We start from the raw sequence: 26,655 nt of genomic DNA on the forward strand, positions 1-26,655 counted from the left end.
GTTGAAATCTGAGGTAAGAGTGTAGGGGTGAGACTTCCTGAGGCCTCAGAAATAAATAGCTGCTGAGATTTACATAAGTAAATTAACCCTCGTTATCTATCTTGTCATCTATCAAAGAGGGTTGCAAGTTGCAAACATTGTACATAGAATTAGAAATTAAATTTTAGCTCTTGTCATGAATGAGACCACTTGACTTTACCCCAACCCTGGGAAGGTTTCCTTCGTCGAGATAATACTTTTCTCCTTGTTATTGTTGTATATATATATATATTTTTAAAGTTGAGCTTTTATATAGCGCAATATCCACTAAACGTGCTCAAAGCACTTTACAAAGGGTCCCCGATCAACAGCAACATGTAACAAAGTACATGACATGATGCCTGTTTGGCGATAATACAATTTTTTTTACAGAGACAACGCTGTACTGTTAACAGCCAGGTACTCATTTTACACCTGAGTACAGTGTGAGAATATGGGTAAAGAGTCTTTTCCAAGGACTCAACTATGCGCTGAATGAGGCTCGAACCCAGGACCTTCCGATCCGAAAGCGAGTGTCATACCACAAGACCACATAGCCGCCGGCACATTTATATCTCAAGGTTGCCAATTTTCTGTATATTTACATAATTCAGTACACTATAAACCCTCAATATATTTTCCAATCACCTTCTAAACGGAAAAAATGTCTTTATAGTGGAGTCCAATGCCCTGAAAGGGGTCGGATTATGTGTCTGTTTGCGTAAAAGTTCAGTAAATGCATCCACATCACAACAAATCTTCGCATTTTAAAAAAAGCATAGTTTGTCATTTCTGGCATAATTTCACTATTTTTTGGGTAAGAGACAGAATTATAATTATATTGTGACTACTTTGCTTTCTCTCTTTCATTAATGATTTGGGCAACAATCTATCCCATCAAACAAATCTTAAATTATTTGTAGATGATAGTCTCTTATTTAGAATGAATGAAAGACCATAATGATGCAAATGTTCTGCAGATTTTTATTCACTCATACAATAGTCAAACACGTGGCGAATGAATTTCCATCTTGAAAAATGTTCTGTGGTGATGTCAATTCAATATCCACCAAGATAAACACAGTGAGCTTTGATTACAAAATGCTGGGCCTTCCACACTAATGAGTGAAAAGTATGACATATCCTGGAGTCCATCTAAATAACACCTGCAGTGGAACCATCATATTCGCCATATTGTGACAAAGGCCTACAAATTAGAGATCTTCAACAATGCCCCGAAAAGACAAAGACACAGGCATATATACTCATCTTGTCAGACTATTGGAGTATACTAATACTGTTTATGGGACCCAGATGAAAAAACATAAAAGCTATGAAAACATCCAGTCCATCAAGCAGCTGCAAGACGAAACAGGGATATGTGACGACAAATATCGACACATTAAGATTGTTTGTTTTTGTTTTTAAGAGTTTTACGGCGCTTGCAACACATTAAGGTCATATCAGCGCCAGTAAAAAGGAAGAAAATGGGATAGTAATAAGTTCTAGAATTACAATTAAAGCACCCAAGAAAAAGTAAGACGATCTAAGACAAAGGAGAATTGGATCACAATCACATAGGGAAAAGATGTAGATTCCAAGAGCACACTATCGAAGTACTTAGTTTAAGATCACCTAAAAGTCCAATCACAAGAACAGGTCCCCACTAAGAGGAATACACTCAAATGTTTACAAATCATAAATAATGTGTAAACAAAATATAAAACGTTACATAACTGAGAGATGATTTACAAGGAAAAAAATTTCATCTCCCAAAACTAACTCTACATTTGACTGTTTCCCTCTCACCAAGGGTATCCGGTATTAAGGGCCCAGGACAAAACCAAGTAATGTCATTCCAAGAAAGCTAGTTGGATAACATATAGGGGGATAGAAGACACAGCATGTACCTTCCTGCCCACTATGGGAGGTCAGGAACCCCACCCAGGACACACTAAGACTAAGATGGCCAACACTCCAGTGTTGTAAAGATAATGCGTATATACATCTATTTCACAAATCAGCCAAATGCAACACTCAGCCACAAACATTCCAGACAATTTAAAAAAAAGATACTCCACCAGGTTTCATCACATCGACAAATTCGATCAGACAGTCGCAAGAAAAAACTATCACATGACATGAAAGACATCGAAGACTTGCCATCATTTCAATGTGTATTCCCAAACACAAGAACATTGGGAGGTTTGAATGACTGGAGTGACAAGGATTGGTGTGAATGATTTAAATGATTTGTTATAATATTTGTGGTGATGAGCACACTGTGCCTAATGTATCTGATGAACTTGAAGTCGAATTTCAATCAAGTGCTTTAACAGCTGTGCACATGCAAATGCATTAATTGTAAAGAAAAGAAAAGAAAGAGAAACAATGCTGTCTCTTAAAATAATAGTTTACATAAACTGCATTTATTTTTGGTGCTATCCAAACAACATTATATAATTTCTTTATCACTCCCCCCCCCCAAATCTCTCTCTCTCTCTCTCTCTCTCTCTCTCTCTCCTTTATTAAATATAATAATCAAACCAGCACACATCATCAAGCACACAACCTCATCAATCACTTATTTCCACTCAAATTAGTGCATTTCATCATATCAGTATCAGTCATTGCAATAACAGATACGGATATTATAGGTAATATAACTACTGGAATCATTTCAACAAATCAGATGTTTAAAACAAGGCATCAATGCCTTAAAATTAAAATGCATCATCTTGTGTGTAACTTTATCACATCCTCTTCTCTTTTCCTCACACTACACAAGCTACTTCGGAATAATATAAGCATTCATGAAGGAAATCAAACAAAACACACGCACATTCACAAAAAAATAAAGAATGAAAACAATGTTCATCATAAAACATTTTGGGATTGCTCCTGTTGCTGTGTATTTCCACTACTGGATTCTTTTAGTGATGGCTCAGGAAGTTCAGTTGGCATTGAGGATATTTCAATATTTTCTACACTTGGAACCTCGGTGTTCTGCTGGGCAGTGGTTGCTGCTGCTGCTGCAGCAGCCTCCTTTACAGAATTCTCTTTGGCTGTTATTTCAAGTTCTCTTTTTCGTCGCTCTTGCTGATCCACAAAGTTGAACATGAATCGTTGATTGAATTGAACATAGTTGTCTGTGCAAATATTTATGCATGAATTCTGTAAAATTGAGAGAAAAAGAAATTATTGCTTAGTTTATAAAAAATATGACCAATCATCGCAAAATGCTATGGTTTCGATGTAAACCTGATGCAGAAAATTTGGTTTTCAGTTTAACTTATAAAATTTCAGTGAAAATAAATTTATTGAGGAAATTTGGTTTTGATTTTTAAACAAAATCAAAATTTTAAAAATCGCGCTGAAAGACCACCACTTGTGACATCTGGTGCCAATCTGTCTAGGCTGACGTCATAAAAATGGGAGTGTCACCAAATTCTACCTAATTGAGCACAGGTGTCAAAATATAACACAAGACATAATGGTGACTGCGTGAACTTTTAGAGGAAAATGTTTGACAAGGCAAAATCAGTGGAAAATTTATTAGAAATTTCCAAAATCCTGGAATTCCATGGACCCAGAAAGATTTTCATCACTGCTACAGTCAGTCACTGATATTATAAATTTGCTTGTAATATGGATAACTAACAGACAATTTACATTGTATGAAACTGAAATTTGGTTTCATAAGGCATGATGGAAAATCAATTAAAATGAAGTATGTAGAAACATTATTATGAAAGCTGAAACCATGGAAATGCACTACATAACTGTGTTTGTCTATTTTCTAGTCGTATAAATTTATGACACTACACAGCTATCTGAAAGGAGTTTTTCTTTGCAAATGTCATTGTAAAACCAGATTCAAAAGTACATGGATTTTATAGTTACGAAATGATTAAGTTTTATCAGGGAAAAAAGGAACATGAATTGAAATAAACATCTTTCATAAATCAAATTCCTAATGTTCAACAATTAACAAACCTCGGGGGTTGAAGTGTTCCGTTCATTGAAGTTTGATACACATTTATCAAAACAGTATTCAGTAATTGTGTTGTACAAGGTAAGGAAATCTCTCAACTGTAAATTAAAAAAAAAAAAGTTGTTTAAGGTTAAATTAGGAACAACAAAACTGACTATATTTTCTTATAGTTTACAAAGTATAAGTCCATAAGAAGTCAATTTTCTAGATTTCAGCTCCACTAAAAGGCAAAAATGTAAATGAAAAATTTTCTTGCTGTCAAAAATGAAAATAACATTTTTGTGTCGTTAGGAAGGTCAATCAACTAGATTTAGCTTAGGCACAGCTGGTGGGGTTTGAATAAGAGTAAGCAAATGCCGTGAAATTTTTCCCTGGACAAGCATATTATATTTCTCATATTATTCTCAAAATAATAAAGATAGGCTTGTCTAACATTAACTATCCAAATGTCCTACAATTACTAAAAAACAGTCATATCAGTGCCAACACTGAGACATCCACAATCAATCATTTAAAATGAAATTAAGACTTCATAAAACACTCAAACAGGGTACAACACACACATACTATCACATAAACACATATATAATCCATAGACATACAACTAGACCCTCTCACTTTTCTAATTAGTGGATTCTTGGTAGAGTTGCAACGGTGACAGTGCGAGTTACTCTCACTGTCTATGAGGGCAAGCAATTTTGAAAATGCTTACCACGTCCAATAACATTGCTATTCATATTTTTGTCCGGCCTTAGCTTTGTCTATACCTCATAGTGTGGGGAAGCATTGTTATTGTCTGCTTGTCTCTATTGTCTCTGTTATTAGCTTATTAGATTGTGATGAAACAAGTAGGCTAGTGGCACTGTGCTTTCCCTGCGATTTCTCTCTCCCTCGTGTAACACCACACAAACCATGCTTTTTCTTCTTATTTGACTATTATCGAATACAAATACTCAGAATTGAGTCGACTTCGAGTAAGATTCAGATTCAGATATTAAGTTATTAGGATACTATTCCTGATTTTTCATTAAAATTTATGGTTGAATTTGGTTTAAACTTATAAATATTTTGTTGACAATCATCTTACTTTCCTCTGCAATATTATAGGCAATGCACTTGAAAGTCTTGGGTAAGCAGTGGTTACTACGTTTCTATAGACAGCATGTGCCTGGTAAGAGGGTGCTGCAACCACCAACAAATTGGGCAAAGGGAAGGCAACATGGCCAAGGCATATCATTTATATGTGCACAATTTTAGATCACAGTGAATGTTTTAAAACATTGCATGACTTATTCTCATATATAACCCCCCATCCCCCATATATGTGACTTATTTTATACAGTCACTTCGGATAATCGCAACTCAGTTAATCACAACATTTTCAAAGGAACGGAATTAATTCTATATAAAATTCACTGGTTAATTGCAACAAACTTCGGTTAATCGCAACCAATTTTCGACTATGAAAAACGGTAAATTAAAAAAAAATCAATCAAACAAAATTTCAGGATTAAATTTCATCATGGGTGAAATCATGACAGGTTGAAGAATCGAGAGTGGGCGAGGTTTAATGCTACAGTGTCACCACTCTGTTAGAGACAATAGAGGGTGTGCTTTGCAGCATGTGTTTTTGCAGTCATATGTGAACTCGTGATAAATCTCTTTTGCCTCATTCAATAAGACTCTTTAACTGATTTGCTTCCATTTTTGGAAACTAATGAGCAACACGTTTATAAACATCTGGCCAAAGCAAGAAAACAGACGATCCTTGATGACTTTTAGGGAAATGAGTGATGTCAAAAACAAAGGAACATGATGGAATTTAGAGCCATAAAAAGAAAAAAATTAAAATAAAACACAAACCCACTTTTAAGAAAAAACAAAACAAAAATAAAACATAAAAACCCCCAAAAACAATACATTTTTTAAAAGAGATTGTGCACGGTTCCAAGCCTGTATAAACTCAGAGGGAAAATGTTGCAATAGTGGGCAGGAAACTCAACTTCGGTTAATCACAACATTTTCGCTGATCCCAAGGTGTTGTGATTATCCGGAGTGGACTGTACTTTATTTATAAGGTTTATATCATATAACTTTACATTTTTTATGTGCTAACAAAGAGGTACTCCCAATGAAATGAGAATAGGAGGAATACAATAGGGGCAATTTTATGGTAAAATTGTAGACAATAATCCGAACCCATAAAAAGTACAGATATCTGTGACATTGTAACCTTTAATTTTAGATACCAAACATCTCACAGTCTGTATGCCTCGTGGGGCATCATCGGTACTATAATTTTTTGTTCTACCTCTGTCATCTATTTTTATTAAGAGAATACACTGTATATTGAAGCACTCTAAATGCCCCAAAACCTCCAATCGATTAGACGGTGGAGTATCGTTTTATAAGCAGTCCTGAAATGACCTTTGCTTTCAAGTCAAGCAGTGAGAGAACAATTTGAGTGCTTTCTGCGCCATACTATACTCAAAAATGCTTAGGATTGGATGATAGAATAAATGTTTTGAAAGTACAATTGACATTAATATTGCTCTCCAACGGTTTTTCCTGGAATTACTGCAGTATCGCAATGAGAAGCTGCACCAGTTTATCTCCCTTCCTCAATTAATACATTGAAATTTGTGTTGGATATACTAAAGGTTAAAGTCAAGAGATTTTTACAATCCCATGGTGTTGATTTTAAGGTGTGTGTATAACATCAAAGACATAAAAGGGTGCTCTTTCAGAGTTTAAATATTAAAAATTTGCTGGTGTTTCTCCCTTTTCTTTAAAGTGAACATATTAGAATAATGGCATAAGACAATCAGATCTGATAAATTTGAATATTTTACCAAAGACCCAACCAAAAAAAAGAAAACAAAACAAAACGCAAATGCAACTTTCAATGTCTTCCTAGAACTAAAAGGGGCAGAGTGGCCAAGTGGTTAAGGCATTGTACCATGACCTGGAAGGGCCTGGGTTCGAGCCCTGTTTCAGGCACTTATTTTTTTCTTGGGCAAGATTATTAACCCCCAATTTGCTCACTCTGGACAACATGGGTGATTCCTATTGACGACATCAGACATCTTGTTTGTTGATGGATTATCTAAATTCCTTCACGGACTGCCTAGGTGACAGTATCTAACGGTATCATTGTGAAAGGGTGTAATCTTTTTTTAGAACTAAAAAACAATAATTCAAGAAGTCGATTGCCTACCCCTCGTTGATTTGCCTCATGTGCTAGGGACATCCTCACTTAATCTTATTTGGTGTCCCTATAGATGATCCAAGTTCAACTCCTACCCTGTCATCACTCACAAATATGGTCTGAAATTTTAAAAAGCCAAATAAATAATATGCATTAGTTCCATATCTACAAATCTATAAAAAAAAACTAGCAGATAGCCTTCAGATAATGCAATTCTCCCAACTAAATTTATATTGACTTAATAGATCGTTTGTTTGTTTGTCATTAAGAGTTTCATCACCGCGCCTGCAACACATTTAGGTCATATCAGCAACAGTAAAAAGGAAGAAAATGAGATAGTAAAAGGTTCTAGAATTACAATTAAAGCCCAAGATAATAGTAAGACAAAGGGGAATTGGTTCAAATAGGGAACTTAGATTCTAAGAGCACATGATCAGTGTACTTAGATTGAGATCACCTAAATGCCTCATCCGGACACAAGCACAGGTCCCAACTAAGAGGAACACACTTAAATGTTTACAAGTCATAATATATATGTAAAAAAATAATACAGTACATAACAGAGTGATGATTTACAAGACAAGAAAATACCATCTCTCAAAACTCTAACAATACATTTGACTGCTTCCCTCCCACCAGGGTACCTAGCCATGGCCAGAACAAAACCAAGTAATCTCATTCCAAGACAAAAGACAGAAAGCATGTTGCAAAACAGATATAAGGGGATAAAGAACCAGTATGTGCATCTCTGCCCAATATGGGAGGTCAGGATCCCCACCCCTACTTAATAGATCGAAAGAAAAAGAAATAAGAAGAAAGGAAGTCATACAGATAAAACTAAGAGAGAAAGAGAGAAAGAGAGAGAGAGAGAGAGAGAGAGAGAGAGAGAGAGAGAGAGAGAGAGAGAGAGAGAGAGAGAGAGAGTGTGTAAAAAAGCTAACAATTCATTTTTACACAGATTATAATAGGTTTTTAAAACCAGTTAAAATAATATGATACCTTACTTTTGGATGTAGGGTGAACGGTACTACAGTTATGATGATTTTACTATTCAAATTCTACCATTGCAAAAAGCTCAAAATATGTCACTGGGAATTCCCCCATTTCTCGATGAGCTGACTACTGATTGAAACTCGATTTTAGTATGGAAAGAGGGGTTAGCTGGTCACTGATGGACAAAATCAGACGTCCAGCAATGCTTTCAATCTTTATGAAATTTGGCAAAGACGTAGATAAATGAATTATCTAGATAGCTTTTTCCCTCCTTTGCACTCTCAAGTTTGAAAACAAAATACAAAAGCGTTAAAATGAGGTATCTATTTTATTTCAAACAATAACTTTTGATAGAACATGCCAATCACACAAAGCTTGACCTCTACTCTTTAAAATTATATTAAAACCGTTCAGAAGCTGTTTAAGTGAAATTGTGCGTTTCACTTTTCCTGTGGCTTATCATCACCTATTTCTTGTCACTTCATGCCACATTAGTCGCTCAAAACATTCTCCTTTTTAAAATAATTTAATTTAGAGTCACATCTGCTTTCTCAAAAAAACATTCCTAACTTGGATGAGTTTCAAAAGTTAGATTTGAAATAATTTTGTCACTTTTTTTGTCTTAGAATTTACTTCATCCCCACTTCTGCTCCAAATGCAGTGAGAGATTGCAGTGTTGATGATCAGCTTACTGGTCTCGATATTATGGGCACGGTCAATGCCACTATTACTGGTACTCAGTCTCGATACTACTCGACAATAGTTAAATTTTTGGAGACCAAATTGCCGATGTGGGGTCAGATGAGGATAATGTACTACAGTAGAACTCGGAAATAGCGAGTTCGACGGGTCCACTCCTGATTACTCGCTATTTCAGAGTTCTCGCTATTCCCGAGTTGCCAGGAAAGGTTATAATATTGCTGGTTATTCCCCTCAGTGTGTAATTCGAGTAAAAGCCGTCGCCCCTATTTCAATTTCTTCACAGAAGTGGCAGAATGCTTGGTTTTTTTGTTGTTTTTTGTTTTTATTTTCAAGTAAAATCATGACTAGAAAAAAAACAAGAACATAGAAGTGTGTGTGTGTGTGTGCGTGTGCATGTGCGCGCGAGTGTTTGTATGCACTCTGCATGTTTGATGAGGTAAGCAAGCGCATCACTCAATCACTGACCCATTGAAATAATGGTTCCACACTCCCCTCTCTCGCTGATCGTGTCGTTCGTTAACGATGCTACTCGCTGACCGATGCTGCGAAGTGAGGCATGTTGACATGTGCTTACCTCGCGCGTCACGTGGCACCACATTAGGTGAATAATTGACCCCCACCCCCAATACACACACATGCACACAAACCCAACCCCCACCTAAATTTGTTTTGCCTATTATGTACTACTACAGACTAGGCTACTATGTAATATTACTCGTAACGAAAAATAAGAAAAGAAAAGAGGCTAGGCTAAAAATATTTAAATTGCCATTGTCTCTTGTTTTGCTTTACTTCGTTCGCAGTCCTAGGCTGGGGCAGGAAATGCTCGTTATTTCCGAGTTGACCTCTTTTTCATACTCGCTACTTTCATGCTAATTTTATTGACTCAAATAAGGGAAAAAAAACGGGGATTTAAATTTTACTCGCTATTTCCGAGTTCTCGCTATTTCCGAGTACGTTACTTTCATGTTCTACTGTATTAGGACCAGATTCCACCCACATGCCACTATAGAAGCTATCAAGACCCTCCACTGTTTTTCACAGCAACTTCATGAGGACGCTTCCTAATTTGAGGTCCTTGCCAGTGCTCAGGAAAAGGTCCATAAACTTATTCTTGGCCTTTAGAGATAGACCACATCATTAGACTATTAAAGACATATAAAAAGTGAACCGTCAAAAATTTTGTAATTGGCCTTTTTAAAGGCCATCATACCATCAAGATTGACTTCCTTTGTTATTTTCTGGCATTTTCTCATTTGTTTCTCTTTCATTTTTTAGAATGACTGATATATCGACATCATGCTTATATCTCAACATTTTACTGCAGTTCCGACGATGTCAATATAGTCGTTCTCGACTGTATGTCAAGTGATACCATCAAAATCATTTAAGAATGTAAGAATAGTTTAATTTAAGAACTGAACTCGTAACACGTCAATAAGAAATAGCAGAAGAGAGCCGAATCAATGAGCTAAAAAGGCTGTCATTTTTTTAATGAACAAAAGTTCTGAATATAATTATAATCAAAAGTTACAAAGAAAGTTGAAAAATGCAAGTTTTTGAAATACGTTTTGCAAAAAGTTTTCTCTATATTTAAAGTGAAGGCATCTTCATATTGAATTGGGATAAATGAGGGGTTGTCCTTTTCATTTTCAGAGACTTCTCTCTACCTATAGTATAGCCAATATAGCATACTATAACTATATACTGTACTCTTACTCTTCTACTCTTATTTATTCAATTCCAACCCATACTGTTGCAGCTTCACCACTGAAGATAGATGCAACATTAGTGTGGTGAGGTGGAATGGCGTTAGGTTATGCACTGCATCACAATAATCACGTCCTCTTGTGACAGAGAACAAATATTTAAAATTAATAATTAACAATTAAAGTAAAATTATGAGGGCGAGGGTGATCTCTCTACTTTTAATCAAAATTTGGTCCGAAATTTGATTCTAAAATTATAAGTAGATACTATGTCATACAGGCTTGAGTGTGGGGTTTATTATTGATTGTCTTTAAAACGAGGACACACCACCACTCGACTTTTTGATGATATTAAAATTAAATTTAAATATTTTTTAAAACTGTAGACTCTAAGACTCTTGAACTTGAAGATTGATGAATCAAAATCAATCAATTGTAACAATAACAATGATTGTTGATTGATGAGTTCTGTGCTGTTGTATATCTTGAAATAAATAAGTAAATAAATAATAACAATAATTTTAAAACCCACCTTACTCAAAGAATACTGGTAATTTTAAACTTAAACTAAGGAATCCCTAAACTAATGGTCAAACTAAATCACCCGTAACAGAAAATCGAAAGTAATCGTTAAAACAGGAAATAGAATAGGCTTTTTAAAGTTGGATTAGAGTTGTTATTGTCATGAGTTTTAAAAATTTATTACTATCCTTCTTCTTTGCTAACTTTGAAACGTCAATTAAAAAAATATAATAAGTCAACTTATTTTCTTCGACAAAGATTTTGGATATTCTACATTTGTCGTCCTGAGGAAAGATTGAGTGATTGAGAGTGTTCTCATTCACAGTGTAGGTACCTACCTACAACCCGGAGGTACAAAATTCTATGACGTCATTTCCACGTCGATAGAAACCAACCGCTGCAAAGGTAAACATGTCATTCCTCAAATCTCAGAATTTTTTGTTGTTGTAAATCTCGTTTATAGAGTGAGCACCGTTTACTCAAGTAATGCGCTTGGGTCATTGCCAGTACGTAATCCATCTGCTCCCTCACCATGAATTGCAAAAGCAGCCGGCTTTCACGGCTCTCAACTTTCGGTCTCCCGTGGCCGTGACCGGCCCACTTTTTATTTTCATCATTAGACAAATCTTCCGCAGTTTATATTTATAAAGATTAGATTCTAGAGGTCTAAAAACAATTCAATGGTTTAAAGTAAGAAGAGTGGAACGGATTACCTGTGCGTCGGGGTGACTGTCTAGATATCGCTCTAACTGGATAGAAGTAGAAGAGCTATAGAGTACTCCTAACGCAGGGGGCTGTCGGTGTCGTTATTCTCAGTCTTAGTCATACATGAATGGACGTCACAGTCACTGTCAATACGACGTGGTTATTGCCACATGTCTGTCAATAACGGTGAACGATATTGCCAGACACTGTATGGAAATAACGATGGACGATTATACACAGACGCATTTTTGAAACTTCGTTCTTTTCAACATGTATTCACGGCACCGAACGAATGAACATTTAGCTGAAAATCCAAAAGTCATTAAAATTAAACAAACTTGAACCTCTCCCCTCCAGGACTATCTGACCCCTGACTGACCTCATTGTGCTACCTGTACGAGCACTTTTGTTGAATGACCATTTTTTCAATGATATGCCAATTTTATTGGTGTCTTTAAGCAAGCACGCTTTAACTTACTTTAAGATTATTTTATGTTAAAGAATTGTTTTAACAAAACGAGATAAAATCAAATTTTATTATGATACAAACTCATAACAATAACAATCCTTTGTGTCGTTGATCGTTAACCCATAGACAAGTTTAGACATAAAAATTATAGACAAGTTTAGACATAAAAATTGTAAGAAGACCATAAAAAGTTAGGTTTTGTTAATTGAAGTATTTAAATAATGTGAATGTCACCATACACCAGATATATTTTTGGCTTAAAACAAAGACAAGAGAATGCAGATCATAGTGCAATTAATTTCTTGAACAGTTAAGTCACCAAAGTCAAGTTACATGCTTGCAAAGTTGAATAATATCCATTCTTCACGAACCTACCAGTGCAAGTAGGCTAAGTATAGCGGAGTGTAGTGTTATCTCATATCAATAGATCATTGAATCCAAAATAGTTTGTTGAGAGAGTTGCTTTTTAATACTCTTTCCTAACACAGTGCAAAGTATAGTGGCAAAAACTGACTTAATGATGCTTTCGACCAGCAATGTCATCAGATATTGCAGTTCGGCTGTAGTGAAAATTCAATGTTTAAACAATGTTCTGATGCATAATAATTGTTAAATATAATCTTTTACTTCCTTTTTAAAATCATCCCTCGTGTTAGTGTCGGCCATTATGATGCGATGCTTGTCTTTGAAAAGCGTTTTACATTTGACATTCTTTCCATAAATTACTTTAGCACCCGAGAGATTTGAGTTTCTTTTCGATTTACATAGAAACATAGTAGTCATTAAGAGCCACTAGGTCCATGAGGCGGAGTTTATCCTTGTTTCTGTAGTATTACGATAGAAATCACTAGCTACCCTCTGGATCGTGGTGCAGGGTTTGAGGGTTTGGGCCAGAAGTAATCTCCACATCACCGGTAATGCATATAGTATAGAAAAATGTCAACAGGACAGCGAGTGGAAATATCTATGTGGAATTCGACTATTATTAACTTGAATTAAAGACAGCATTAAAATTACAAACAATGTTTATTGCGGATGCAGTAAAGTTGGTTTTAAAAAATTCTTTTGTCCAAAGAGCAGGATTTGATAGCTGGTATTGTTTGTTCAGATATTAATTGAGGTATACCACAGTCCCATCTAAAGATTAAGAAGCAATTGTTGGTGTCCTTTACTTACTCTAGAGAGAAAACTGTAATTCTTATCTTGCCAATTATTTTTAATCACTCTGCCCTGTGACTTTCAAAAATAATTTGTAGTTGCTATGTTCATGGTGTCCTGAATGCTGCCTGTAGGGTAGGACAGGCAGGGCTGCCAAGTGGCAACGTGCCTGGCAAAATCAACCAAAATTAACAGCATTGAGAATCATGTTTCTATTATTGATTTTTATTAAATTCATATTTAAATATTTTTTAGTCTAAATATGTTTTTCCTTACACAGTAGGCCATATTCACCACAGCACCGTGAACCTAGCCTGGCCTTACACAGCAGGCTACATGCAGTGCCATGAATGTAGCTCTGCGAAAATAATTTGTTCCTAATTTCTTGTTTTAAATTGTACATGGCCATTGTAAAATCAATCTAAATATAGCAAAAATCTTGACGTGTTGCATCAGATGGATAGAATGTTAACGAAGTCTAATTTGCAAAGCAGAAAATAGTCTGGATTTCCATGTTGGCACACACACAGATTTACTCTTTTGTTTATATATATTTATTATAAATATGTTGACCACACATAATTGCTATGGTGACTACAATTTTTAACCCCTACAAATTATGAATTTTAAAATTTTCAACGAAATATATGATTCAGCAATAAGTTGTAGTCCTGGCACTGATTTTTACCTTATGAATTTAAAACATTTTTTTAGATTCACAATGGGTGAGTTAAGTTCTCTGGTAACCATATCTGGAAAGGTCGTATAAATATAATGTTTCAAATCAAACTAATTTTCTGTAGTACTAACCAGCTAACAATGATATAAATCTCTTCTAACTAATAGTCATACCTTATAATAGATTATAAACATCTCACCATTCTTATTGTATTACTATCATATTGGCTCTCTATCGGCCTGTATAGTCTCAATAAAGAAAAATTGTTTTTAATCTTTTAAATTTCTTGTATCCTGAACTAATTTAGATTGCTAATTTCCATTTTTAATTTTTAAAATTTTTTTTTTTTAAATTATTTTTTAAATATTTGAGTGTGTATGTGTGCACATGCGTGTGGTATTTGAGAAATTAAAGAGGGAGGATAGTCTTATTGTTTCAATTTCATTGATATTTTCAATTAATATCCTTGATAAACAAACCAACCCTGTTAAACACACACCAAGAAGTTACTTTTCTTTATTGTTTTTAATAAGGACAAAAATAAAAAGTAAGAATTAGACATATATATTAGAAAAATACAATTTTAAAAGTATTGCAATATCGCTGGATAAGCAGGGAATTATCAGACCTCTTTATAGATTTTGGGGGGAGTCAAATGTTATCAAATTCGTATTTTTCCCTGCAATTTCAGATTTTTAATACTGTTTGGGATTTGAAGAAGTCTGGTTGTAATCTGCTTCTGCCTTCGAAAAATCATTTGAACTTTTTAATTCAGAAAATTTATTTTTAAAGTTTTTTTTTCTTCTGTGCCTTTTCTTTCTTTTTATTTATTTATAATTTTTTTTTTTTAATGGATGACATAGCGGCCAACTGGCCTGATAAAATCGGCATCTATACTACTAATTACATCAATATCAATACTCCATGCATAATATATTAATATAATCCTAATCCAGACATGAGTCAGAGTAAAGCTGAGTCAATGTCCGTTCCACCTGAAGATGACAACTTTGAGAGGGATCTCCAGGAGATGCTGGAAGATGGTCCAAGTCTGAATGAGGTCACTTCAAATGTTCAAGGCGGAACCCCAAACAGTGTCTCAGCTGCATTTGCTGAGAGGGTAGAGCCATTTTCAGCGGGTGCCAGCAGCAGCCAAGGGGCTGGATCACCTCCAGGGGGTATTTATTCCTCCGGTTCTTCTTCATCCAGACTAACCCGCTCCTACACTGTCCCTCCTGGTGTGTTTGCAAGACTTGTAACATGCTTTCATATCTTGTTGTGTCTGTATTGCTTTGTTAAGGATGTCTCCATTCTTGTGTTTCGTTCACAATTAAGTTGATCTTTAATATACTAAATGGTATAACAGAATTTAATATGATGGATAAAAGATATAATTTAAAAATGTTTACTAGGTACAAAAGTATATTTAATAAAAATGAATGTTAACCACAACACTGTGGTAAAGGATCAATTACCTTTTAAAAAATAATTTTACTGAAAGTCAATAAAATGAATTTGAGGAGATGGAATAAAGCAATACAGAGTCAAGAATTTCAATATAACGCTGCATCATGCATTTCTGATTTGATTAATGGATTGCTTCACATTTGTTTTCATTGGTGGAAATATTCTATCATTTAGAGTATTATCATTATTATCAGACTAAAAGCTGTAATGTGAACAGTTATATCACAAATGGACTTTAAGGTAACGTTGCTGCCTCTAAATGATACGATGTGTGGAATTGAAATGAGCGTGTTTCAAACATTATTTTTTTTATTGTTTTGGGAAATGCATGCTGCAATGTATGTTATCTGTTTTCTTTTACACTACTTTTGTCTAATTACGATTTCAGAGTGTCATTGATACTGTCTCTTTCAATTTCATGTTGGATAAGTAATGCCTTTATTGTGTTTTGTATTCTAAATTTAAAATTTGTGAGAGGACATATTTAAGAAAGATGATTCTCACAAGCAAATTTCTACCAACAGAACAATGAGATTTAAGAGTTATTCTCAATTTATTAGTCTTTTTTCTTTTCTTTTTTCTATCTTTTTTTTTATATAAAAAAAATTATGGATTTTTTTAAACATGTCAATTTTTCATGTTTGGTGCTGTCAGTAGGGATTTTTTAAAATTGAAATAAATGCAGTAGCTACTATTTATTTAAAATTAAATACACAATAAGGATTGAACTATGCCATCCTTGTCGTAAACATCTTTATTGAAACGGTTATTGGATAAAATAGCATTTACAACCTGTCAATTATGCAAAGTCTTTTAATTTTATTTTATTATTAATATTTTTTAAAGATTTAATTTAATTTTTCGTCTTGTTCTTGTATTTATTTCTACCAGCTTCTGGGACTCCATTATTTACTTGCTCTAGGAGATTTAATAGGAATTTTTTTTTTATGTTGGAAAGAATAATATCACCAAAATTTCTTAATTCGTTTTTAAGTTTGTGGAATTTTATCAGTGAGAAATAATTATGGTATTCTTCTTTATCTCCCATTTGTAAACAGTGACGAAATTTGGGAGTTTTTTGGGATTTTTTTTTCAAATTAGTCTTGGATGTATTTATGGCCATCAACATTACTTATAAGCATATCAAGGACATCCGACTCTAACCTTGTAAATATGCGGATGGTGATTTTGAGAAAAATATAAAAAACCAATGGGGCTTCTGCAATAACACTTGACATGTGTTCGGGTCACATGACTATTCCCACCCAATAACGCGATTTTGGTTAGTCTCTGTTAGTCACAAGGGTAGGGGAGGTGTTGGACTTTAATATAAGCTTTAAAAAGAATTTTTTTTTTTGCTGTACATGGCACTTGCATAATTTAGAGTCAGACATCCGCGATAATCTATTTTTATGATAAAATAATACCAGACTTTTAACCCTATTTAAGTATGTAGATTTTTTTTTTTTTTAATTTTCAATAAATAATATTATTGCTCTTGTGTATAAATCATATTAAAACAACTCAAATTTTCTTTTTTATGTTGAATTTCTTAGTTCAACTCATTTTTACGCTAACATAATATCAGACACTAACTCTGTTTATTTAACTTTTTTTTTTGTAAATATTATTGCCGTGTATAAAACAATTATATATATTTTTTTCTTCTGAGCTTTCTTCCAATCTTTTACTTTTGATTTCTGAAATTGATTAGTTGGTGATAAATGTAAGAGATTTTGACCAAAAATTATTGCTTGAGATTCTTATTTTTTTATTGACCAGTTGAACAAACACAAAACAACTTGAGAGATAATTAAATCATTAATACTGATTAAAGAACTGGTTCTCACCCTATTGCAATGTCATTGTGGTTTACAGCTATTGAGTGTAATTTTATTTTATTGCTGCATAATAAATGACAGAAAAAAGTTTAGTTGAAGTAGACATTTAAATCAGTATCAGATGATCTGTTTTTCTCCAAACCATTATTATGTTTGGTATAAACGATATATATGTGTAGCTGGGACAGGCGATTGTTTGTCAAATCTAATGTCCTCTTTATCTTTATTATTCTCTCTATATATGGAGCACAAATCTAATTTTTTTCCTTTAGATTCAGAATTTTAAACTAAGAACATTGGTTAGATTGAAAGACAATCTTTTAGAAAGGAATATTTGACAAAATTTGATAACACTTTCAATTTAAAAGTATTTTGAAATAAAGATTGTTGATAATAAAGGTAAAATTTCTACATTTTGATAGTCGACTGTGGCAGATCTGTTAGGATATTGGACTTTTGGACATTAAAAATTGTTCTCAATTTATTTCTTCTGAATCAATTAAAAAACAAACAAACAAAAAATTGTAGATTCACAGATATTAAAATTTGATATGACAAAATAGTACAAAGCCCTAAGATATAAATCTTATAATTTGACAGTTTAAAGATTATTTTCATAAGATTGTATAAGTTGAAAATTAATAAAAATTTTTTTTGATATTTACAAGATCCTTTGAAGCCTTGACAGGCTTTATATTGTTCATTCATCTATTTATTTATTAATTTATCGTTATTTTGAATAGATCTATAAACACTTTTTTTTTAAAGGTCTAATTTGCACTAATTCTACTATTACTGCTTGTGCCAAGAAGTTATTCATTTAATTTTAAAAATTTATTTTCAGCAACCAGCAATGTCCCACTTTCAAATTCTGGTGGAGCATCCCCTGGAAGTAAAAACAGTCCAAATGGAGATTTTGTTCCCAAGTCTATGAGTGTTGTGGCTCAGAATAAGATGGAATCTATCAAGGAATGGAGTCTGAACACCTTCAAGACCACAAAACAATTTATTTCAGAACGTTTGGGGAAGGGCTCAAAGACGGTGGATCTGGAGGTAGAGGCTAGCATTGAGCAACTGCGAGACACACAGAGAAAATACTCTCACATCTTAAGGCTAGCCCGTGCGATGGCTTCCCACTTTAATAACGTTGTTGCTACACAGCGGGCTTTAGGGGAGGGTTTTTCTGAGTTGGCCCAGAAATCCCCGGAATTACAGGAGGAGTTTATTTACAACTGTGAAACTCAGAGAACACTAGTCAAGAATGGGGAGATCCTTTTAGGTATGATATATTTCTTCCCCTTCATTAAAAAAAAAAAATATTTGTTAATTTATTTATCTACTTTGGTATCATTGTATTGTGATTTACTGAACACTGTTGATGGATATTTTCACATGCATCTATCTAATTAAAAAAAACAAAGCATGTTATCCATTCTCCCAATTTAATGTTAGTTTCTTCTGTGGATTTATATGTTTTCTTTTTTTTTTTTTTCGGATACACACTTTTATAAAAATAACTCTTCCACTGGGGGCTTAAAGCCATAATCTTATTCCATTTCATTTATGATCTGTTATTTATTTTTCATAACAATGAAATGGTGAAAGCAAGTTAAAAGGTGTTATCGAAAGTGGCGTTTTATTTATTGTCTAATTTTATTTCTTTTATTAAGGCCATCAGAATTAAAAACATTTATGTTAAATTCAGTTAGATATGATAATCTAACCTTACAGAATTATTTTTAAATTTTTGTTTATATTTTTGGAGGCATATTGACATTTAAATACCCTACTATATTATACCCGCCCCGTAGTATTGTGTTGGGGTGAGTTATATGCTGAAAATTGAATTTAAACTTTAGACATATGAGACTTCACCTTGTTTTTTGTTTGTTTTGTAATTACTTTTATTGATTAGAAAGAATATATATACATTCATATTGGACAAAACCTCTAGTCTTTCATAAATTTGATCATTTTAACTTCAAATTCACTTTTTGGACATATGCTTTATCCAGATATAATAATACCGGATTGAGAAGTTGGGTTGCGTATTAAATATTGCCCAAACATATTTTTACATCTTACAATCAGATTATAACATATTATTTTATAATTGTATATTTATCCTATAGGTGCCCTTAATTTCTTTATATCCTCTGTGAATACCTTATGTCATAAGACCATGGAAGATACTTTGATGACCGTTAAACACTACGAAAACTCAAGGTTAGTGTCTCATAACGAAGAATTAGTTTTGTTATATTTGATTTTTATAAACTATAGACTAATTTTGATACTCCAGGCCCACAGGCATTTTACATGAAAAGTCAGCATCTACACCATAAAATCACTTTATTAATTTAGTTTTTGAAAATTTTATTCATTTTTTTTTTGTATGCAAATTTAATGTTGCTCATGACAAAGTTGTTTTTTTTTATTTTAAGAAGCACTTTTGGCTCATGCTGTCTAAAAGTTGACTGCTATCAGGAATTATTGATATAAAATATATTGAAGTCTTTAATCTGGTCATGTTTTTCAGGTTGGAGTATGATGCTTACAGATCTGACTTTGAATCTTTACAAAATGGCCCAAGGGAGGCAGCAACACAGCCTAAGCTGAATGACAGTCGACGAAAGTATGAGGACCACAAGACTAAATTTGAACGATTGCGAAGTGATGTCCAAATTAAGCTTAGGTTTTTGGAGGAGAATAAAGTGAGTTAAATTAATATCTTGGACGACATTTCATAAATATAATTGAGCTGCTAACCACCATTTTTCATCGGGAGTTTTCTGGGATATAAAAAAAAGAAACGGGTCTAAATAAAATCCTTGCATTCATTGATTTCTAAATCTTGAATTTTACGTGATGATGAAGTAATGTTCACAGAAGTAAAAGGACGAATCTTACAGTCTTAAAATGTAAATATCAAATTTCTATTGAATTTCATTACAACCACTGCTTTTGTTTCATTTCTTTGATACATCAAGACTGGTTCAAAGGTTCATGAAAACTGATGCAAGACTAACCGTAAGGAATAATATTCCTATTTATTGACTGCATTATAACTCAACCTAAATTTTCAAAATTAAAATGATGGAAGTGTTCGTGGTGAATATATTTTTATTTCAGCTTCGGACATGTAAAAAAAAGCTTTTTCCTTCAGCTGAAGAGGGTGGAGAAAGGGGGGGGGGGGGGTAATCTTGATTGTTTAAGGTTCTTAATTAGTTATACTGGCACTATGGGTAGCTAGCTTAATAATAAAGAATGTTTCATCTCATGGATATGAGCCCCGATAAAAAAAGCAAACAGGATCATTATTGAGAACTTGTGAATAGATGGCATTGACATCACAAATGAAAGATTTGGGGAAACAAAGTGAAAGGAGTATATGGACAAATCAAGGATTTAGTGGATAAAATGTCATTTCATTACAATCAATTAGTGTTGGGAAGAGCCATTTTGTTTCATTATTTCTGGATGAATAGTTATTGTATTAGAACAAACTAGTGACAAATGAACAAATATCCTTTTTGCCTCTCATTTTTTTTAAATGGATTTTTTTGAGATGACTTAATAATCATTGCTTTTCACATTTTAAGGCAGTAGGATTTTGGTTTATAATTTTTCCTCTCCTCTGCTCCTATTAAACTTTTTTCTGACAGATACAAAATTGTTAACAGCCAGGTACTCATTTTACACCTGAGTACGGTGAGAGAATGTGAGTAAAGAGTCTTTTCCAAGGACACAACTATGTACTGAGCGAGGCTCGAACCCAGGACCTTCCAATCTGAAAGCGCGTGTCATACCACAAGACCACATAGCCGCATATTATTATTGTCATCATCATTATTATGATTATATTTATATCATTGTTGTTCTCATAGGTGAAGGTGATGCACAAGCAGCTCCTGTTGTTTCACAACGCTATCTCCGCCTACTTCAGTGGGAATGCAGCAGCTCTTGAAGCAACCCTCAAACAGTTTAATATCCAACTGAAAAGGCCCAATGCAGAGAAGCCTTCCTGGATTGAGTCCTGATTCAGATGCTACATAATGTTAACAACCACTCAACGATACTGATTTATTCCTTTTCATATTCATCCTTCATTCCCCAGACCTACCAGCTTCGAATTTTGAATATGACGACTGTTATGACTACTATAATGATAATTATTATTTTTTAAACTATTTTTTTTTTAATTTATAAAAAACAATTTCTTAATTTTATATCCTCATTAAAAAAAAGAGATTACTTCTTAATGTGTATTTTGGTTGTCCTATAAACTTTACATTCAACCCTTCCACTTCCCTCCTCTTTTCTCTTGATAAATATTTTGTAAAGACTAAAGCACAATCAGAATCAGTTATTTATTTTTAAGCTGGAGGGACGAAATTTTCTGTAATTTGATTGCCTTTTGCAAAAGGCTTGTTTTTGGGTTTTTTTGGAGTTTTTTTTTTTTTTTTAGATGATTCTCGTATTATTTTTTTCTCTCTTTGCTTTTTCTAACGCTCTATTCCATTTTGATTTGAGTAAGGAAAAAAAAGGACTTAATGAAACAATGCCTGCTTTTCTTCTATGAACTTTGGCAATGTAGTTGTTCGATTATAACATATTTTCATTTCTATGAAAAGATTCCTTTCAAATAAATAGTTATAGATTGGTTTTAGTGTAATTGAGGGAAGAGGGGCTCTGCAACAGTTTAAAAGTTTTTGGAAGGTTAAAGTTACTTTGTAGTATCTCGTCAGTTATTTTTATTTTCAACATTGATATATATTATATTAAAGTATTTTTGTGTTGTTTTTTTGGGGAGATTTTTCTTTCTTTTTTAATGAGGAAAGAAGATACTTATGTCGGTTTTCAAATAAAATGTTATTATTTACAAAAGAAATGTCATATTGAAAAATAGAAAATGTCCAATCTTTTACTGTTAGTAAGCTTTCAGAAATCTTGGACAGAATATTTGGCATTTTAAACGTCGACAAATGATATTCAGTTATCATTATATTTACATGATTTCAGAAATATTCATCATATCATCTGATTTGATTATAATGATATTTAATGATCTCCTTTCATAAATCTCGCACTGATTTCTCAAAAATAACAACAACAAAAACACCCAAGGTGGTAGGTCTGTGTAACAAAAGGGAGTGAGGAGAGAATGCAGTGTTGTGTGAACTTTCATATTGGCTTTTTAAATCCATTCGATAAGATCAATTTTTGAGGATGTGAGTGTGATTGTTTGGTATGATGTTTATCTTCTGTGAAGAAGTGAAATGAAATGAGTTGAGAATTGTGAGTTATTGGGAGGGAATATGGCAATTGATACTTCATGTTAGTTGCTTGAATGTTTATATGTATCATTGATAAAGAACTTTGCCCCATCATTCTTGTTATTGATTCTTCACTTTGTGTTGTACCTCATTTATAGTTAGTTTGGTGTAGTGGATTAGAATTTCATAAAATTAAAATTGAATCTTTTTCATTTTTTTATTACTACCTGAGATTGCTAGTTGAGAAAGACTTCAGTACCTTATTGTTTTTGGTTCATAGATTTTTATAACTTCGTTTGTGCAGCTTTGTGGTAGTGGTATGACACTCACCCTCTGAACACTCTTGTTCGAGTCCTATTCTGGGTGGCGCAAAGTTGAGTCCTTGGAAATGGCTCTTTACTGTCAATCTCTCACCACACTCAGCTTTAAATCGAAAAAAGTTATGATAATAGAGCCTTACAGAAATGCTGTTGCTGTTGGCTTGGGACTCCTTGTAAAGTGCTTTGAGTTCATTAAGTGGATGTTGCGATATATAAAAATGAAAGTTATTTAGTTTCTCATCTACAGTCAGTGGCAAATTGTAACCAGTTAGATCAGTCCCAAAATTTCCTTAAGGTCAAATTATCAACTCAACATGTGATTGGTGAACTGCTTCAGATAATAAAAATATTGAATGCTCTATCAAGCATAAATCCGGCTGTCTTACCAACAGCATTATGTTAAAGGCCATTAATAATCTAGACTGAAGTTTGATTGTTCTAATACTGTCATTGCAAATATAAATTTATCTTCTCATGTATTTTTGTGCCTGTTAGGTTTATTGGAATGCAAGCTTTTTCAAACAAAACCAACACTGCGAAGACATTGTTAATATTTGACTTTGACTGTTATTGAAATTACATCAATTTTGAATACTAATTCTCATAAAATTGTAATTTTATAAGAAATTTTATCTAGAATTAAGTTTTGTGTTGAATCATTGTAATGTTTTCCTGTAGCCTGACTTTTAGTAGAATTAGAGATATAAAAAAAATTCTTTTTTCAAAATGAATATTGCATGTTCAGATTAAAACTCGAGGTTTACAACCATCACATGTTGTTTTTTGGATTCTTAAGGTTAAGATTTCCTGGTTGTGAATATCATTCATCATCGATTTCATATATTGTCACTTTTGAAAGTTATGATAATGACATTGCGTGTTTTGTTGCGTTTGTAACTCAACTGTAATTTACAAATTATCCTCTCTCCTAAGGGACAGGAGGCATCTCCATAATTAAAAAGTTGTTCCCTTCTGTTGTCAATTTATATCTCTGCACTTTTTAGACCTGTGTAAAATGATAAAATACGGTATGACAACTTTTGCTGACACACGTTGAACAGTTTCTGTATTTTCCAAGACATAGTGGAACTTTTATGGTTGATATTTTTCATTGAAATTTCAGCTTATTTCATTCCAATCTCATGTTTTTCACCAATGATTTACTCTTAAAATTTTTTTATTTCTTTGGATAATGAAGATGTTTGTGCCTAGTGCTGCAAATAATTCGTTATTTTACCTACTAACTCATGTCATTTCAGAATTACCTATTTATTACAACATATAACATCAATGATTTGCAAACAGTGTAAAAACAAAACAAATGTTAGTTGTATCTTTGTGACGCCTGTTGCCTTATGCTTACTTAGCAATCAAAAAATTTTTGTTTCACCTTTGTTTTCTTTTCCATTTTTTAAGAGTCTGTTTGGGTTATTTATTTATTTATTAATTTACTTTTCTTTTTGACATCGTAGTAAGACATACCTTTATTAATGTCCATTAAAAACTGAATGAGCATGATACAGGCTCCATTTTATAAGCGTATTGACTATTGTTCTTTACCCTCTTCCTCCCCACTTTGTCAAAGATTTCTCCCAGACTCTTGTAGAGAGCTCTTCATCTGCTCTTATCATTTGCTTTATTGCACTGATTTTGCTTTTTGAATTCAATTCAGAGATGTATCAGTTTCTCCGGGTGCATAGAAAGGAACATTTTTTTTAACATCTACCTTTTACCTAACCCTTTTGTCCTACTTTTTACCAAATTTTAATGTACCTCCTAGAGTATCACACACATCAGCAATCTCTCAATTATACAAGCACACATGTCCACAAGAATCTGAAAGTGCAGAGTACTATAATGACCAGACTAAGTCATATGTGATTATGCTTTATTCCCCTTTGTTGTCATAAACTGTCCGTGTAAATCTACCTAACCATTATTATGAATGGCTTAGTAATAATCTGTTAAAATGAATTTGAAATGAGTTTACATGACACAATCATTTTTAAAAAAATTTCAGTGCAATATAAAAAAAAAAAAAGAAATAAAGGCTTTTTTTTTAATGTGTGGAGTAAATATATCAATCTCTTTACCTTATTTATTTAATATAATCGTTTCCAAATCTTTAACTAGTCCAGGGCTGCCTGATTCATATCTAACATTTCAAATATGTAAACATTAATTATAAGAGTGTCCATCACGCAGCTTTACCAGAGATTTTGTTTTGTATTGTTTTCTCTTTTTAGTAAAAATTTTCTTTTTCCATTCTTTGTGTCACCATGTCCGTGAATTTGGTGCTCTCATGATATGTTGAGAATGTGTAAATAGTAATCAGTGAAATGAAGAGAACATGACTAATACTTGAGGTACCTCTGTTCTTCTTACAGGGATATATACTAACCAAACCTTAATATGTAAATGTATGCAAATCGATACTGACTTCCATCAATTTTCATTGTTAAGGAATCTTTTCATATGCTTTTCACATGCTTGTTTTTTTTTCTTTATCACAATATAATCCATTCCTTTTCATCGACATTCATGGTTCCCATTGTCTTTATCAATGTCAGTAAATCCTCTCTATTTTAAAGTAATTTTTAGCTATCAATAGGTCCATTATTACTGTTCTGAAGGAATCTCCATTGGCTGAGATCTGGTGCGTGTGTCAGGGTGGGACTTTAAAATAATCTAGACCAGCAGATAAATATATAGGCTACTTCTATTCTCTGTTGGAATAAGTCTCCTTTAAAGTTCTATTTGGTCTAATTTTTTAAGGATAATTTCTCTGTCTTTGTTATAACGAGCATATTTATTCGTTAAGGTTGTATCCTCAGTCTGCTCATGAAGCTAGGAATTAGAAAGGCTGAATATTGCTTGCAAAATTCTGGTTGGCCAAATGAAAATGACCTTTAACAGCAACTGTATGGTTTTAAGGAATGTTTCAATTGGTTTCAAAGAGCCTCCAGAATGTTAAAAATTGCTAATTTACATAATTTTATCCAAGATAAGAAAAGAAATGTTTGCAAAGTGACATTTGTTGATTGTCCAAGTAAACATACGAAATACTTAGATTGATATCACAACTGAATAACGTTAATGTTTTCAAATTTAATATAATCTTCGATTTATATTCTTTTCATACTTTGATTTATTGATTGTGCAATGTGTAAAATACAAATTGAAGCATTTTATATTGTTACTGTGTGGGTTGAGGTTGCTGGTTTTTTAAGAAAATAACTATTGACTACATATTTCATCAAATGATTTCATTGGCTCTCTTACTTTTATCATCTCCCTCTTTTTTTTTGGTTTCTTTATTATTTAAATGGCTTAACTTTTTTTCTTTTTTTGTTTGTTTTGTATTTGATACTGTAAGCATCGACTATTGTTATCATGTAAATATTACAAAGTTTTTGATTCTCCTGTTTGTAGAAAGTTAAAAATTTGTAAACAGGTTTTTAATCTAAGCGAGAATATTAATGTAAATGATTTTTTTTTTTTTGCTACATATTGTTCTTGTTATATTTAATGCTTTTATTAATGTATTTTTAAAAAATGCTAGATTACATTGATTTCTGTTTTTTATAGTTTGAC

At 33.0% G+C, this 26,655-nt stretch overlaps 2 protein-coding genes across 7 annotated transcripts; one reads left to right on the forward strand and one right to left on the reverse strand.

The window, feature by feature from the left end:
- Positions 1-982: 982 nt before the first annotated feature.
- Positions 983-11,968, reverse strand: LOC144970148 (mitochondrial import inner membrane translocase subunit Tim10 B-like). 3 transcript variants are annotated; one of them, XM_078909430.1, is made up of 4 exons: positions 11,157-11,457; positions 7,230-7,339; positions 4,015-4,110; positions 983-3,192 (listed from the first exon to the last, which is right to left on the reverse strand). In XM_078909430.1, the coding sequence occupies exons 2-4, from the start codon at positions 7,260-7,262 to the stop codon at positions 2,896-2,898; spliced, it is 426 nt and encodes a 141-aa protein (XP_078765556.1). In that variant the 5' UTR covers positions 7,263-7,339; positions 11,157-11,457; the 3' UTR covers positions 983-2,895. The 3 variants fall into 3 exon arrangements, with proteins under 3 accessions (XP_078765556.1, XP_078765557.1, XP_078765558.1); XM_078909431.1 differs by lacking the exon at positions 11,157-11,457 and adding an exon at positions 11,860-11,968 and having other exon boundaries at positions 2,762-3,192; XM_078909432.1 differs by lacking the exon at positions 11,157-11,457 and adding an exon at positions 11,485-11,507 and having other exon boundaries at positions 2,762-3,192.
- Positions 11,456-25,111, forward strand: LOC144970147 (arfaptin-2-like). 4 transcript variants are annotated; one of them, XM_078909424.1, is made up of 6 exons: positions 11,456-11,551; positions 15,114-15,395; positions 18,310-18,744; positions 19,598-19,691; positions 20,005-20,179; positions 21,353-25,111. In XM_078909424.1, exons 2-6 carry the CDS (start codon positions 15,116-15,118, stop codon positions 21,503-21,505), a joined length of 1,137 nt encoding a protein of 378 aa, XP_078765550.1. In that variant the 5' UTR covers positions 11,456-11,551; positions 15,114-15,115; the 3' UTR covers positions 21,506-25,111. The 4 variants fall into 4 exon arrangements, with proteins under 4 accessions (XP_078765550.1, XP_078765552.1, XP_078765551.1 ...); XM_078909426.1 differs by having other exon boundaries at positions 15,114-15,335; XM_078909425.1 differs by having other exon boundaries at positions 11,543-11,652.
- Positions 25,112-26,655: the final 1,544 nt, after the last annotated feature.

Source organism: Berghia stephanieae, chromosome 4 (genome assembly GCF_034508935.2).
Source record: "Berghia stephanieae isolate SIO BIC M18660-M18661 chromosome 4, UCSD_Bste_1.3, whole genome shotgun sequence".
Taxonomy (NCBI): domain Eukaryota; kingdom Metazoa; phylum Mollusca; class Gastropoda; order Nudibranchia; family Aeolidiidae; genus Berghia; species Berghia stephanieae.